Raw genomic sequence first — 16567 nt, forward strand, 5'->3', positions numbered from 1 at the left:
ACAAAAGGAAAGTTTTCACAAAAAAAGAGAGAAAAAGAATGATCTTTTAATGAGATTGAAACCCCAGGTACTTGAACTTCCTTTTGAGGTTGTACCAATAATCGCTTTCAAGCTATTTAAAACTGACCTTACATTTATCTGCAAGAGAGAAATGCGTGACCTTTTTTCGTGAAAGTGGTACCATTTTTCTGTCAACAAATGAAAGCAAATAATGCATTTTGCCATTGTAGCTTGGTTTTATATCAATATTCCCTTCATATAAACTTTTATCATTTCCAGCTTGGCAGGCTCAACTTACAGTCCTTTCTTCCCTTTTACTGCCTTTGCCATTCTATTCTAGTGTAACCCAGCATGTTACTGCTTCAGACTTTTTCTCTTTCCTAACTTCTAATGCACCATTTATACTTCTCCAGTAATGCAAATTGATGTCAGACGTACTGTAGTCAATGTTATATTGAGAAGGACACTCCAAATGCATGCATGCATGCATGCATACATACATACATAGAACTGGAACTGGATTGGGTCACCTGGCTGGACCGTGGGCCATTTTAGAATCGTAGAATTGTAGAGTTGGAAGAGAACTTGAGGGTCATCTAGTCCAATCCCCTGCAATGAAGGAATCTTAGCTAAAGCATTTATGACAGATGGCCATACAACCTCTGCTTAGAAACCTCCAAGGAAGGAGAGGCCACTACTTACTGAGGGAGTCTCTTCCACTGTCAAACAGCTGTCAAAAAGTTTTCCTGATGTTTAGTCGGAACCTTCTTGTTACTTGAAGTCATTGGTTTGTGTCCTACCCTCCAGAGCAGGAGAAAACAGGCTGTTTCTGTCTTCCATGCGACAGCCCTTGAGATATTTGAAGATGGCTATCCTATCTCCTCTCAGTCTCCTCTTTTCCAGGCTAAACATACCCAGCTCCTTCAATTGTTCCTCATAAGGCTTGGTTTCCAGACTCTTTTTCTTAAAAGGAAGATTTTGGTTTTATGATATTACCCTGAGATTCACTGCTTCACAGCTGGAATCCCTAATTCATAAGAGCCTGCAGAAGCAGGTCAGTGGCTTAGCAGTCCAGCATCCTATGGCCAGCCAGATGCCTGTGGGAAGGCAGGACATGAGGACGACCACATACAACTGGTATTCAGAGGCATGATGCCTCTGACCGTGGAGGTAGAAAATAGCCATTGTGGCTAGTGGCCGTTGATAGCCTATTCCTCCAAGAATTTGTCTGATACCCAGGTGTCTTAGTATTTATATTTAGTATTTAAGATCACACTCTCAAGTAGCAAACTCAGTGCATCTATGCCAACAGAATCAGGAACACTGAGAAAGAAGCTGGCCCATGCAGATCTTGTATGAGGCCCAGGGTGGGAGTCTTGTTAGAATAAAGTTATAAACTGAAAAATAGAATTAAAAAAATCAGTCTGACCCTGGTGGGGCCGCCTCACCAAGTTAGCCCTCCGGGACCTGGGGCAAGTGTACCTGGATTTGATAAGATCTAAAGCTTTGGACCCAGTTATTGAGGCTTCATTGGTAACATTAAGTAAATGGTCCAAAGTGCTTAATCTGGGTTTATCATTGTTGACTCCCCCCCCCCCATTTTTAATGATTATTTCACATTTGGAGGAGATTGTAGAAAGCGGATCAGGCCTAGCATAGCTTTTTCAAATATGTGATAAGAGATGGGAGGTGCTTAACTTTTAGGGAGAATCCCCCTATCATTAGGAGGACATGAACTTCTCTGATTTCATTTTTATCATTCAGAATTTAAGGATAGGTGCTATGCCTACTAAATTTCCATAGCTGGAAAAATTGGTATACAAGGGAAAAGTATTGAAAGTATTTCTGCCTTAAGTAATACCCCATGCTATATCTTACAATGAATTTAATGATAAATTGAGATGCTGTCTTTCTTCATGAATGATAGTTCCCAGTTGGCACCCATGTTCCTGCCGTGAACTGCTTATGGAGCTGCAGCATTGAAGTTGGCAAATTTTTATTTCGTTAGTTTTGTCCAGTATGTGCTTTTCTTAATCTGAATTTTTTAAAATAAGTATTTCCAGATCATACAGGCTAGGGGAGGAAGTGGATGGATCCTGGTAAAAAAAAGAAAGAAAAAGAGTCTTTTTGAGTTTTTGAGTTGAATCTTAGAAAACTAAATGGATTTTCCATTTTCTTTGAATTTATAGTGAAAGGAAATATTGCTGACTTGTCCCCCGTGCTGTTTAAAATAACAGCTTGTTCAAACACAAATCATATTGCTGTGATATTTTAATTCTGTGATCCTATATTTTTTGTATTTCCAGTAGTTAAAAATATGAGTTTCTTGGGTGGGTGAGGGGAGAATGGGGCACTGACAGTCTTCCAGTTTGCTTTATGTATAAAAGTTATTTCTTTACATGTTATTAAAGAAATAGCTTTGTGAGTCTTTTCATAGGAACGTATATGGTTCTGCAGGTAAGTACTAAAGGAGGAAAACAACAGAAATATAAAAGTTTGAATGGACGTTGAGATAGGTACTGGCTTATTTTAAGAAAACCATGTGAGAGGCCTTCATTAAACTGTAGGGAAAAAGTTCTTGTTTGGTCCTTGGAGAGCATATTATATGCAGGGCCTCTCATGTGGGTTGCCAAGTGTCAGTAGAATTCATACGCATTGCTTGTCTAATTACTGTAAATGTAGCATGTCCAGATATGGTTTAAAAGTTGGATGGGCGTTTGCTACTTCGTGAAAATTACTTACAGCCCTCCACAGGCAGCTGTTCACAGGTCCTTCACCTCTTCCCCAGAGATGCCAAGAAGACTCTGTTGTTAGACCTTGTCTTTTGTGGCAGGAGCAGTAAACATGACAGGTTGCTTGGGAGCCATCTGTTTTAATATGGTTGCTCCTTTGTATGCAGTAATGAACTTGAGATCTGTTTCTTGTCTGGCTTTATCGTAACAGTTTTCTTTGGTGTCACAACAGGTGGACGTCGACGGGATAAAACTTAGTGTGACTGGGGAGTGGAACTTGGCTTCAGCCCTGCTGTCTGTCAATGTAAATGGTGTTCAGAGGACTATACAGGTAAACATTCTTCTGCTACTGCTTTTTAAATACCTTTTATAGATCTGGAAATTTGGCTGCATTCCAGAATATATTTGCACATTCTTAACTTGCATTGAAGGCAGTGTGGGGAATCTTGCACTGTTGCTATTTGGTTTGTATTTGCTGAGATCCATATGCACGTAGGAGGAGTATTTCTATGCACCATGTCACATTTTGTCTGATGGTTAAATCTTTTTGGATAATTTTTGAAGTCCTGGTAATTTATAAATTGAAATCCTGAGATTCTTATGATGGTAGACTTATGATTCACCTTTTAGGAAGCAGCTATCTTTCCCCAGAGGACTGACTCACACCCACGCTCTCTTCAGACTCAGTACATGTTCTGCCCACCTAATTAATGCTCCATTAAGCAATAATTAAGAAAGATCTCCCATGATGGATTGTTATTGTTAGGCCTTTCCTACCCACCATAGTGATGGGTGAGATCTCAATTCATTTTCAGATAGGGTCTACAATTACTGATGTCATCGGAGAATCCTTGTCCTGGAGGCGGGATGACTTCTTTGGGAATAAAATGTTAAACTGACTCACTGTTATATCCTAATGTTAAATAGAGGCAATTGGGGTAATCCAAGTTACAGGGCACAAGTTTACACTATTAGCAGCAGTATGGCTTAAAATCATCCATATTTATATGAATTCATGTAATTGATATGTATGTCTGTCATTACTAAATATGCAAAGGAGCATCATTTCCATAAGAACCAATCTACCATATTCACTTTATTAAAATATCTTGGTCTAATAGGTAAAATGTGTAAGCAGTTTAAGATGCTTCTCATTGCCCTCTTGGCCTGAAGATGCTTCCCTGTTAGTGAATATTCTGGTTCTAATAGTGGGAGAGCAAGGACTGATTTATATGATGGAAATAACCAATAGTCTGATGAGAACAAATGCTATAGAATCCAACTAAAGCACCTCTTAAAGGTAAAGGTAAAGGGACCCCTGACCGTTAGGTCTAGTCATGGCCGACTCTGGGGTTGCGGCGTTCATCTTGCTTTAATGGCCGAGGGAGCTGGCGTACAGCTTCCGGGTCATGTGACCAGCATGACTAAGCCACTTCTGGCGAACCAGAACAACGCACGGAAACGCCGTTTACCTTCCTGCTGGAGCAGTACCTATTTATCTACTTGCACTTTGACATGCTTTCGAACTGCTAGGTTGGCAGGAGCAGGGACCGAGCAACGGGAGCTCAGCCCGTCACGGGGATTCGAACCACCGACCTTCTGATCGGCAAGCCCTAGGCTCTGTGGTTTAACCCACAGCGCCACCCGCATCCAAAGCACCTCTTAGCTGTCCCTTATTTTTTTTTATTGTGTTAGTTATTGCATATTATTATGATTTTTCCTGCGCATGGAGATATCCCTATAGAACTTGACAAAACTGTGCTCCCCTCTTCAGTGTGGTGGTGTGTGCACCCAGCAGTACAGCTGGATGTGAGAGAATGAGAGGACTGTGTGCATATCTCCATATTCCCCATCCGTCGCTTCTACTCTACCCAGGCAAGCTCCACGAGCTCCACAGTTTGCCTGATTTGCCTGCGTAGAGAGGAAGAGCTGCCTGAGACTATAGGAGGAGTGCCAGGGTGGGCATCTTTTGTGCCCACCGGGGAATATGACAGAGCTCTCTTCAAGCTTAAGGGACATTCTTGCACGTGGGCACTGTGCCTGCTTGGGGAAGGGCCAGGCCAAAGTTTGAGAGAGTCCTGGACAAAGTGATCTCTGGCGATACCCCCTCCTCTGTTTTTGGATTCTCTCCTTGTTTGTAACCACCAAACACTCTAAGCTCCAAGTATAAGAACCAGCAAGTGACTGAGTCTAGCCGCAATTTAATTTCCCATAATATTGTGGAGTGATACTGCATCAAGGGCATTGTGGGAATATGGTAGCTAGACCCAGCTGTCCAATTCTGCTCAGGCTTTTTTTAATGGGGGCCCAGGGCAGACCTCAGCTGTGGGCCCTGCTGGGACACGTGGTCCCTGACAGCTGCCCAAGGATGCCAGGTGCTGGTTCTTGCCCTGTCGGGCCTAATCAGTTTTAGTAATATACATGTTTTTTTAGGGACTGGAAAAAATGTTGGGCATAACCCTGCCAAAGTTAAACACTTCTGCAAAGTTAATACTTAAAAAATCCTTGGCTGAATTGTGTTCATTGTTTGAAGCAAAAACATTTGCAACATTGTTAGTCACTGTCACTCTCATCTGACTGCCCCGAAATAATGTTTTCATTGTTCTCTTCAGCTGTAAAAATATGATCATATCCTTGTCATCTGGGTATTCCCATTCCTCATTCTAGGTAATTACTAGGCTGATTATTACTGCCTACTTTCCAGCTCCGATGAGATGTAGAAAAGCCCATTGACTGAGTCTTTGGGTCATTTCCCCACATCACCGTAATGTAGTTATTCCTCTTTTAAATGATGCTTCTGTAATTTGCTGCTGCACTCTTCAGTGGAGTGGGATTTGAAAATAGTTTTTTTTCAGAAGAGAATGATAGCACAATTCATTCTTGTGTAGGTCAAGAATCATGTACAAGTGTGGTGTAGTGGTTAAGAGCGGTAGTCTCGTAATCTGGGGAACCGGGTTCGCGTCTCCGCTCCTCCACATGCAGCTGCTGGGTGACCTTGGGCCAGTCACACTTCTCTGAAGTCTCTCAACCCCACTCAACTCACAGAGTGTTTGTTGTGGGGGAGGAAGGGAAAGGAGAATGTAAGCCGCTTCGAGACTCCTTAAAGGGAGTGAAAGGCGGGATATCAAATCCAAACTCTTCTTCTTCTTCTTCTTTCTTGTTGAGGCTCTCTAAATCTACCCCACTGTTGAGGCTCTCTAAATCTAGAAGAAATTGGCTCGAATTTCAGATGAAAACCTATGAGAACAAGCACTGCAACAAGGGTTTGCATCTAACCATTTAACCTCACTTGTATATCAGTTAAAGAAAAACCTGCAGTGGGGTATAGGTTTACTAAATCAAATTTTATGTTCATTGTATTCTTTAGCATAATTGTTGCATGGTTTCACGCCTGTCTCCATAAAGGTCAATAATTCATCTATAACAGTTGTGCCAGCAGCTCTTCTGGTTGTGAAACAACATAAATTTCCAATATAATTACGAATGAACATTTTTCTGCTTTCAGTTTCCTTAGGCTGTCAGTGTCAGTTCTGTGCCTTTTGAAATTGGGGCAGCATCTTCGTATCTACTTGCCCATCCAGACATATCCTAGCAGAATCATCTGATATCACTGTGTTCAGCTGGGCCACAAGATAATAAATTAAGGCCCAGTAGAAGAGGTGCAGAGACGCGGGTGGCACTGTGGGTTAACCCACAGAGCCTAGGGCTTGCTGATTAGAAAGTCAGCGGTTCGAATCCCCGCGACGGACTGAGCTCCCGTTGCTCGGTCCCTGCTCCTGCCAACCTAGCAGTTTGAAAGCACATCAAAGTGCAAGTAGATAAATAGGTACCGCTCCGGCGGGAAGGTGAACGGTGTTTCCGTGCGCTGCTCTGGTTCACCAGAAGCGGCTTAGTCATGCTGTACGCCGGCTCCCTCAGCCAATAAAGCGAGATGAGCGCCGCAACTCCAGAGTCGGTCACGACTGGACCATTTACCTTTACCTAGAAAAGGGGTCCATTTACCTTTACCTAGAAGAGGAGCATCCCATGCTGTCCTGTGGAAGACAGTAATACTGCTACAACACTCCTCCTCCTGTCACCACCAAAGCAAACTTTCCCTCTCTCAGGTTCTCACCCTGAGTGTCATAGGTCTTCCTTCCTTCCTTCCTTCCTTCCTTCCTTCCTTCCTTCCTTCCTTCCTTCCTTCCCTACTGTACAAATTCGGATCCTGTGTCGCAAATTATACTAAACAAAATTTGCCAAGAGCAAAGATGGAAAGGTCAACATTGCTTGTATAGCAAGAGTTGCTAAATAATTGGCACTTTGCAGCTGCTCCATAATCAGCATTTCTTGTATGCTCATTAAGTACATCATACTTTTCCATTCACACCTTGAAGTGTTCTGATTTTTGTATTTCAGATAATGTGTGTTGATTAGGGCACTCAACAAGTTTAGAGGAGTCATAAATCCTGTTGAAATAGGCCTATGCTAGCTGTTACAAATATCTGGATTCTTTTCAACAACTGCAGTGTTTTCCAGACAAGAATCTATTAGCGGAATCTGATGCCAAGGTTTCTAAGCCACACAATGTAGCCTCAGCTCCAGAAGAGCCTTAAAAAACATTGAATGAATTAAAGTATGCAATCTGAATGTGAAACTGCCCCTGAAATCAAAAGCATTGTTCCTGGGTAGGCTTCTTTGGGCACTTGCCAAAGGCCACAACCTGCAGGGGCCCTGCTGTCAATCTCCAGAGCCTTCTGGCCCTGCTGCAACACCTCCTTGTTGTCCCTGCCTATTCATAGAATCATAGCGTTGGAAGGGATCTTGGAAGGGAATTCATAGAGTTGGAAGGGATCTTGGAAGGGAATTCTGATCCAGCCCCCTGCAATGCAGGAATATGCAGGTGGCCCATATGGGAACCAAATATGCAACCTTGGCATTATTAGCACCATGCTCTAACCAACTGAACTAACCAGTAGTGCACTTTCTCTCTCTCTCGCTCTATTTTTAATAATGATATTTTTAATTGCCCAAACAACACTAACAGCAGCAGCAACAAAATAACATTTAATAAAAGCAGGGGGTGGGTGGTAGGCAGTTTAAAAAACAAACAAAAAAACTTGTGTACCACAATACATTGAATTTTACCTTCGGTTACAGGTAGTGAGCGCTAAAGCCCTGACACGGTCTTCCAGGTGATTTGGAGGATGTTTCTGCTTCCTGTTCAGTGTTAGAAACTCCCATTGTTCTAGGCACATTTTGCAACAGGGAATCTCATTAGTGCGAGCTCTGGGCGCAGTACTGCGCCTAAGATTTCAGATTAAAACTGCAGAGTGGAAGGAAAGGAGGACCTTTTTCTGCCTCCCCCACTTCCAGCCACTCTTGGAAGACTGGAGAAGAGACCCTCTTAAGAATATTAGGGGGGTGGGCAGGGGAAGGACTAGACCATGTGAAAAATGAACATAATATTTTAGCTGCAGTCCATTCCTTTTCAGCTTTGTATTCTTGTTATATAAAAAAAAGTGTGCCTAGACATTCTGTTGTTGTGCCCATAACCTAGGTTTAAGGTGCCATGTAGGTCCTAGATTTCATATCTCTGTTTCTAACACTGTTCCTGTTCACTCACCCTCTCTGAGTATGCAAGCAGTAACAAGTACAAGGAGATGGAGCAGCAGTGTCTGCTTCCCTTGAGCTTTCCCTCTGGAGCCAGCATTGTATGAACTGGTTCATCAGGGGACCATATTTGCAATGCAGTGTCTCGGGTTTGCATGGGAGACATCTGCTTATTGGGTTCTATCCCTTTCGAGCACCCAGGACAGGGATATGTGGCTGGTTGACTTGCATGTCTCTTCTCTCTCCTTCATCCTTCAGTTTAGTCCCTGCCTCCACTAATGCACATATTGTTTCCCTCTTTGTTTTTCTTTCTCTCCTTCCTTAGCTTCTTATATTTCTCTTTCCCCCATCTCTCATTTACTCATTTTTTAAATAACAAGGACCTGTTGCCTTATATCTCCCCCCCCCCTTCTTTCTCCTACTCCCAACCCATCCTGACTGGAAAATGGCTCCTACTAGTAAGTACTTTGCAAAACCAGGGAAAAACCCCAGTCAGTGCTGCTGACTAGTTTGCAAAACCTGGGGTGGTGGTGAAATCAATGACAAGATGTTTAATGTGGGAGAAGGTCATTCCATTAAAAAAATTAGATTCAATTTTGACAGCTTATCAAGTATTCCGTACCTGTTTGTTTTGGCATACGGTTGCTTCATTGTAAGCAGCTGGTACTTTGTTCTCCTTTGCTGTTTCCAAAACTTGATTGTGTTTCTCCCAGTCTGTGGGGAAAAGTGTATATTCCTGTTTCCCTTATAAACATAAATGTCAGGATTTTTGTATGAAATTTTGTTTCCCATATTTTCCACTCCATTAATCATTTTAGTTGAAATATGTCAAGACTTGGCACATTCTCCTATGTTTCCTGTGGTTGTAAAGATTGGAGTGCCACTAAATGACCCATCAGCTGAGAAAAAGAGATTTTGAAGAAGGTGTTGCTTCATAAAGTGTTGCTATAGATCATGGATAGGCAAACTAAGGCCCGGGGGCCAGATCTGGCCCAATTGCCTTCTAAATCCGGCCGGGAATCAGCATATTTTTACATGAGTAGAATGTGCCCTTTTATTTAAAATGCATCTCTGGGTTATTTGTGGGGCCTGCCTGGTGTTTTTACATGACTAGAATGTGTGTTTTTATTTAAAATGCATCTCTGGGTTATTTGTGGGGCATAGGAATTGGTTCTTTTTTCAAAATATAGTCCGGCCCCACACAAGGTTTGAGGGACAGTGGACCGGCCCCCTGCTGAAAAGGTTTGCTGATCCCTGCTATAGAGGATGTCTAGAAGGAAGACTTGCTGCCAGTAAACATTGCTTTGTACAGAGCAGATTGTGCTGCAGATCTTTAAAATATTTTAGATAACATACATAGCTTTGCAATTATTCTATTTTCCTTTGTGTTTAGAACTTCATAGATGTAACAGATACCTGTTCCTCCACCTTACTTTATCTAAATAGCTTTAAGCACCTGTGCTTTTCAAATTTTTCACTGCTACCAATTCTCAGATTATTTTTGAGACCTCCTAGTAGCTTGTGATGTAGGCTTAGGCATGAGATGGACACCAAGTCAAGATTCGCTATTATGTATATAAGGGAATACTGATATTTACACTGGGATCTTGAAGGTACACAGATACACTGGCACTGACAGCAGCTTCTAAGTGGCTTTTATTTACCTGAGGCCAAATTCCTTAAACCTCCACCCCAGCCAAATTTTCCCACATCCCAGTCCAGCGGCTAGGGACAAACTGCCTCCGGATTGTACTTCTGGCTGCTTGGTTGATTTGGCTGACTTAAAAACCCTACATGTCTAACCTTCCTCTGCTAAGACTTTTCAGAGGCAGCCTCTCAGACTAACACCAGCTTCCATCTTATGATCTTTACCAGACAAGTATTAATATGACACTGGGTATTAATATTCTCTGGGGAGTTCTCTACACACCCTTCATCAACTCCTTTTATTACCACTCCTCAGCTGACCAATGTCAACTGTGTTCCTCACCGTCAGTTAACTCCCAACTGAGTAGGGCCTCCAGCCAGTCTGCTGTCACCCAGACCTATTAGACTGAATCTGCCTGTTCCAGGTAATAAATTGCCAAAGTGACGGTCTCTGTCTCCACTCTGAACTTTTCACCAAGCAGTTATGGCCAGTGGTATAGTAGGCCTCAGACATCGACAAACACACAGGTCACAACTTATTTTTTGCTTCAAACGTGAACGTAAACAGACATTTATATAACATTTCCCTACAAGGCTTTATGCTTTTTCGGGTTAATTACATAAAGTGATGTTCCTGTAATTTTAAATATTAAATTTGGCATGGGGGAATTCAGATTCAAATCCTTGGAAAGTTGTGAAACTCGTTGCTATCTCTCTGCATAATCTACCTTGCAGGGTTATGGTGAGACTAAAATACCATGTGGAAAATAAGGAACTAACAATTAAAATACCATATGTCAAAACTTCTCAAAGAACATTTGCCGTTCATGACTTTTGTATTGGCTCCAAGTAGAGTCCTGGGTCAGTTTGCACATATGCTAAGCCAAACCTAGAGCCACTTCCCTCTTTGCTGCTGTCCTGCAACCCATTATAGTCAAACCCGAGCTTATGGTTTGCCTTGCTCCAGAGATAATCATGAGCTGTAGCCAAGGTTTGTTCTATGACTTACTGCTCCTAATTTGTCTGTGAAATGCAAACCACAAGCCTGGGTGTGGACACAGTACTAAGCCAAATTGTGGCTTAACTGGTTAGCACGGCAGTAGCGGGACCAGGTGAGTAGCAAAGTGGCTGCAGTTTTTAGCATGAATACCTTCACATTTACCTGTTCATGTTAAGCCGTGGTTAGGCTTAGCGTTGCATGCAAACTCAGCCTATTTCTGAAGTAAATAACTTTGTGTATATGTATCCTTGTCTCACAAAGTGTAACTTTGCTAGCACTCTGGAATGGGGGCAACTATCGCTTCTGTTTATAGAACATAATGTAATTGCTGTTCATTGGTTTCTTCTAGTGCCTTTCCCGTGATGCAGGTGGAAATCTTAGCATTCAGTTCCTTGGCACAGTGGTGAGTACTAATATCTGCTCTCTCTGTGTGTGTTTGTATGTGGACTTTTTGTAATCAGTTTTATGCTTGTGAAGTGCTTAGAACCCAACTTGGCAATTCAGCAGCATATAAATTAAGAAATAACAGCAACACTAGGTTATTTTGAACCACCATGAGACCTGTGGGTATAGGGCAGTATAAAATAATAATAATAATAATAATAATAATAATAATAATAATAATAATAATAATAATAATATGCATTTCTGAACCAATTAATGTTTTAAATATCTCTAAGCAGTATACACTATGTACAGTATAAAAACAATATCCATTATAACGAAAATCCAACCTAAATTCAACCTTGTCATTCTGTGAATAAAATAGAAATTTACTTTCAATGCTACACACACACACACACACACACACAGAGAGAGAGAGAGAGAGAGAGAGAGAGAGAGAGAGAGAGAGAGAGAGAGAGAGAAACTCATTGCGTGTTGGGCTTCCCTAACACAGCTCAACTGTTTATGCAGCTTGTTTGTTTTGAAACTGGAACCAACATGCTCAAAACATTATATCTGCAGAGTTGCATATTACATGCAAATGTATGTAACAAAATCCTGAAGGATGCTTCTGTGGAAAATCAACTTTGGAAAGAGGAAGTTCAGAGCCAGAGTAGAGGAGGATCAGCTTTAGTGGGGTTTGAAGTTCAAGGAAAGAAAATATTAGATTATATTAAGAAACCTGTTAAAGAGGATGAAACTTGATATGTGGGAACTTTAAAATGCAGTTGTTTGTAATTACATTTATAAACATCAAGGATGGGTGAGTGGGAAGTCATTAGTATTTTAAACAGGATTATAATTATTTAGTATTAAGATGCCATTTTGAATCTTGAAACCAAATAAAATATTAATATCAAAGCTTTAGGCTTTACTCACCTGCTACTTTCCCCCTGCTGCCCTCCTCAAGGAAATCTTGAAGGTTGTTTGATGGGGAACATCTGGAATTATGCTGGAAGAAAATCAACTTTAGGGCAGATTCAGAGGGAAAGCAGCATGCAGGGAAATTATTAATCTCCCCTTTCTTTTTTCTCTGCACCCACATGATTGATTGTTGCTAAACTAACCATACACTTGTAAGTGTATATGTGCAACACAACTTTGTTGTATACACTTTACAAAAACATACAAGTGCAGCTGCACATAATAAAATGAGTTTGCAATATAATACTGTCAAAGTGCAGAAGCAAATATTCATATAGAGTCGAGAATACTTGGAAATGCTCTGTTCACAGCACAAATGTGCAAGTTGTTCAGAATTGTGTGTGCATTGATCATGAAATATTTATCTTGTTAAGGGTTACATAAAACATGTAGTAGTCAGGTCCTCTTCTGGACTGCTGGGCATGCATAGTCCCCCCCCCTACCCCTATCCTTGCATCAGCTCTGAGCCTTATGCCTGATTGGAGATTTGGACTTGCATCTATTCAGTTTTAGTCCTCTTCTGGACGGCTGGGCCCTGGTAATTTGTACTAGCTTCCCCCCACCCTCGTTGGCCCTGCAGCTATTCTCTAGTTGTAGCCATCAGATGATTGCTCACATATTCATACATTCATATATAGTTCTGCCCAAAGACAGATTGGTTGGGAAGGAATTAAAAACATATCGTATGGTTTTAAAACTGTTGCGTTCTGCCATACTTAGGCATGTGGTATAATTTGAACCTCTCCAGACAGTGGAGGAGAAATGAATACCCCTGCCTCTTTTAAACAGGATTGTCACCACTGCAGCTTGACTTGTAGAAGAATATTTCTTTATATGGTTCTGAAGCTTAACCAGGGAGCTTAATGAAACAAAATAAAAATGAAATAGATAAACCTAATTTAAATCTCACAAAGTACATTTTAAATTAAGTTTTTATTGATAATAAATATACTTCATTTCTCATTATTCTTTTAAGCTTCAGTGATATCAGTAAAATAAACATGTTTTTACAAAGCTTTAGCATGAAGTATGCTATTAATATGACCCTTGGCACACCACCACAATTAGATTTCAAAGCAAGCATTTAAGATGTAACAGCGATTAATGACAACCATCGAAAACAATTTTGAACTCCATCAGTTTAACTCAGGAGGGTAAACTTAATATGATAATTTATCTAGTTGAATTGTATCAGCTTAGCAGGAAAGTATGCAAATGTGTGACCCTTACCTAGCATCTAAATGGCTGCTGTGCTGGTAAATTTATCAGTTCCATTAATGAACTTTGGGGAACTTTGGAATTTTCAGCATTTGTACCCTTGGAGGCTGAAAACCAAACCTGATCTCATACTGGGACCATTCTGGTCTGCATATTTCCATAATTTGCTGCTGCTACTAATATGACAGCAAGACGCAAATAACTGTTTCTAATAATATCAGATGGAGTTGTAGAGGACAGCATTTTAATGTAGTAAAAGACCTCCCTGTGGGGTTGTTATTGCCACTATAGAACAGCAGTTACACAGTTGCAACAATAGTCTCTTAATTGATTCGTTTAATTAGCAAGAGATGAAGCTTGTGCTGCATCGTCATCTGAGATCATGGGGGATGATACACAAAGACTGTTTTTGACACACGGTTCTGTACGCTTAACATGTATAGTGAATGAAAAGTTCCTAGCCCAATAGAGCAGTTGCTTTAAGATGTGCATAAGACCATACAAAGTGTTCACCCTGGATAAATTGTCATTAAGACTATTAGACACCTTCAAAATCCTTGATAGAAATTCCAAATGGATCTGGTATTTATCTTAAATATGCAAATCTAAGATTTGTAGGGTTTGTGGATTATTTTGAAGCATCAGTGCATTTAGCAGTTCTCTTGATCTGGTCTTGGACAAATAAGGTCAGATTAATAAAACTGGCCATCTGCCTTGTGACTCTGTTCTAGTCGCATTGCTTCCTTCTCCCCCCTCCTTTCCTCCCTCTGGATATGAAATGCGTTTGACCACATTGTCCAGTGTGTGGCATGGGCCTAGTCAGATATTGCTTTTGTACTTGGGTTTCCCTAGGGGCTCCTTATGAATTTAGTAATATATGATGTTTGCAACTGTAAAAGGAAGTAGATTTTGGCATGTAGAAAATATATGCAACTTTCATATTACTCCACTTTTATTGTTTAAGATTGAAGTCCTTATTTTTAGGGTAGACCGATGTTGCTAAATACACACTACCCTCAAATTCTACCTGGTTCTTTTTTATTTTTTAATTTTTTGCAAAGTGCTACTAATTATTCCTATTGCATCTGAAATGCCATTTTATTTTGGGAGACATTTTATTTCTATTTTTTTCAGAAATGCTTTTACACATATGGTCTGAGCGTGGAATATTTTTTATTCTGGAAACTTAGCATTTGTAAAAATGTGATCTCTGTGATTTGTTTCACCTGAACTGTGATGATGATAGGAAGGAGGATAGGTCAGACCCATCTCTTTGCTGAATATTGGTCAGTGAAATTAATAAAACTGGGTGTAATAATTCATTCCAGAAGTAAAGGAAAGGTAATTTCAGTAGTATTTTGACTATTTTTCTGAACTATGCAGTGCATACATATTTCTCCCTCTGTTTGTGTTTGGAATGGCCCTAACACCATTAGCTGAATGCCAGTTAAGTTTACCAGTTCAGTACTATGGTGAAGGAAATTTCAAGAAACAGACCATATATAAGGTTGAAGGGAAGGAATGGTCATTATTTGCCCACTTATTTCCTAAGTAAATGAAACAGCAGGCGCAAGGGTGGGGAATATTACAGATACTGAATTTCCTTTGCCATAGCAATGAAAGGGTAACTTTCATTAGCATTTAGCAAAGGCCAATTTATGAGGTTTTAATAGAGAGCCAACAGGCAGTTAAAATATGTTAAGTAAATTAAAAACAAGATTATTCATCTCTTCAGCTTGGCCGAGTTTATCCTTGCCATTTTATATTTATTGAGTATCATGCAGCGCTATCCAGTGTTTTCTCCCCAAAGGAAGTAACAAAGCAGAGCTTTTGTGGTAGGTCTTGATTAGCATAGGAAATATCATGCACGTGTGGTCCATCTCCTGAATATCAGTCCAAAGCTCAGTAAACATTAGCATAGCAAATTGTAATGTGAGTAGCACATTCATACAGGTTCCTTCCTGTGTCTCTTGCTTATCTGGGGGGGAAAGGCTCAGAAGTTGTAATGGGGATGTAACAAAGAAATTCAGTAATAACAAAGTTGGAATACAAGTAGTGCTTTAGTGCCCTAGAACTGGAGTATATAAGGACATTGTGCAGGAGCAAATTTCAGCAAGATTCTTAACCCCTTCTAGTGATTGTTCCTATATTATAACTTACAGTAAGTTCCTTTGTGATACACAGGAGGAGACAAAAAATGCTAGTAATACTTTAAACACCTCTGTTCAAAATATGTGATCTCTGGGTGTTTTTTAAGCACATACACATTTGGAGACAATGCAAGACAAAATATAAAGTGAATTTTGGTGTAAGTATTTATAGGGATCGTCTTGACTAGCATTAAACAGAGGCACGAGAATATTGGATGATTCTTTTTCTAAGCACTTCAAACTGTCAATCCTGAATTTAAGGAGGGAATGGAATTACTGGTTCTTCTCTGAGAAGGGATGGAATAAAACTGCACACACTGTTCAGAATGAAGAGTTGTGGCAGGCTGATACTTCTTAACCTGTCAAAATCCAGCTGGAAGGGGGTGGAAGCTGTAGAGAAGGTTAAGCACAGATTAGCATCAGACATGAGTGGATTCTGTTGTGTATGTATTTTATCGGCTTTTCCTAAAGAAATAAGGAACTGTAGAGCCAAGGGACTGATTAAATAGGATCCATATCCCAAATGTCAAGCATGTTTTCCCAAGCACCAATTTGGAATCTTGACCTCCTTGACCCTTAGGGTCAGGTGATCTTCCAGTTGGGTGATAGTATAATTTCAGAAAATAAATGAAGAGATGCCTGCCAGGCTCCCAGCCTCTCCCACATACAGGTGAAACTCGGAAAATTAGAATATAATGGAAAAGTACATTTATTTCAGTAATTCAACTTAAAAGGTGAAACTAATATATAAACTAATATATGAGATAGACTCATGACATGTAAAGTGAGATATGTCAAGCCTTTATTTGTTATAATTGTGATGATTATGGCGTACAGCTGAAGAAAATCCCAAATTAACA

At 40.5% G+C, this 16567-nt stretch overlaps 1 protein-coding gene across 1 annotated transcript in view; it reads left to right on the forward strand.

Moving 5' to 3' along the window:
• The window catches only part of PCCA (propionyl-CoA carboxylase subunit alpha), a 205197-nt gene that overhangs the window by 140013 nt on the left and 48617 nt on the right, over positions 1-16567 (forward strand). The window contains exons 17-18 of the mRNA XM_081198401.1: positions 2965-3063; positions 11321-11374. Of these exons, the coding sequence (XP_081054527.1) occupies positions 2965-3063; positions 11321-11374 (153 nt within the window). The remainder of the gene's footprint in view (positions 1-2964; positions 3064-11320; positions 11375-16567) is intronic.

The sequence above is a fragment of the Podarcis bocagei genome, assembly GCF_964188305.1.
Source record: "Podarcis bocagei genome assembly, chromosome: 6".
Lineage (NCBI taxonomy): Eukaryota > Metazoa > Chordata > Lepidosauria > Squamata > Lacertidae > Podarcis > Podarcis bocagei.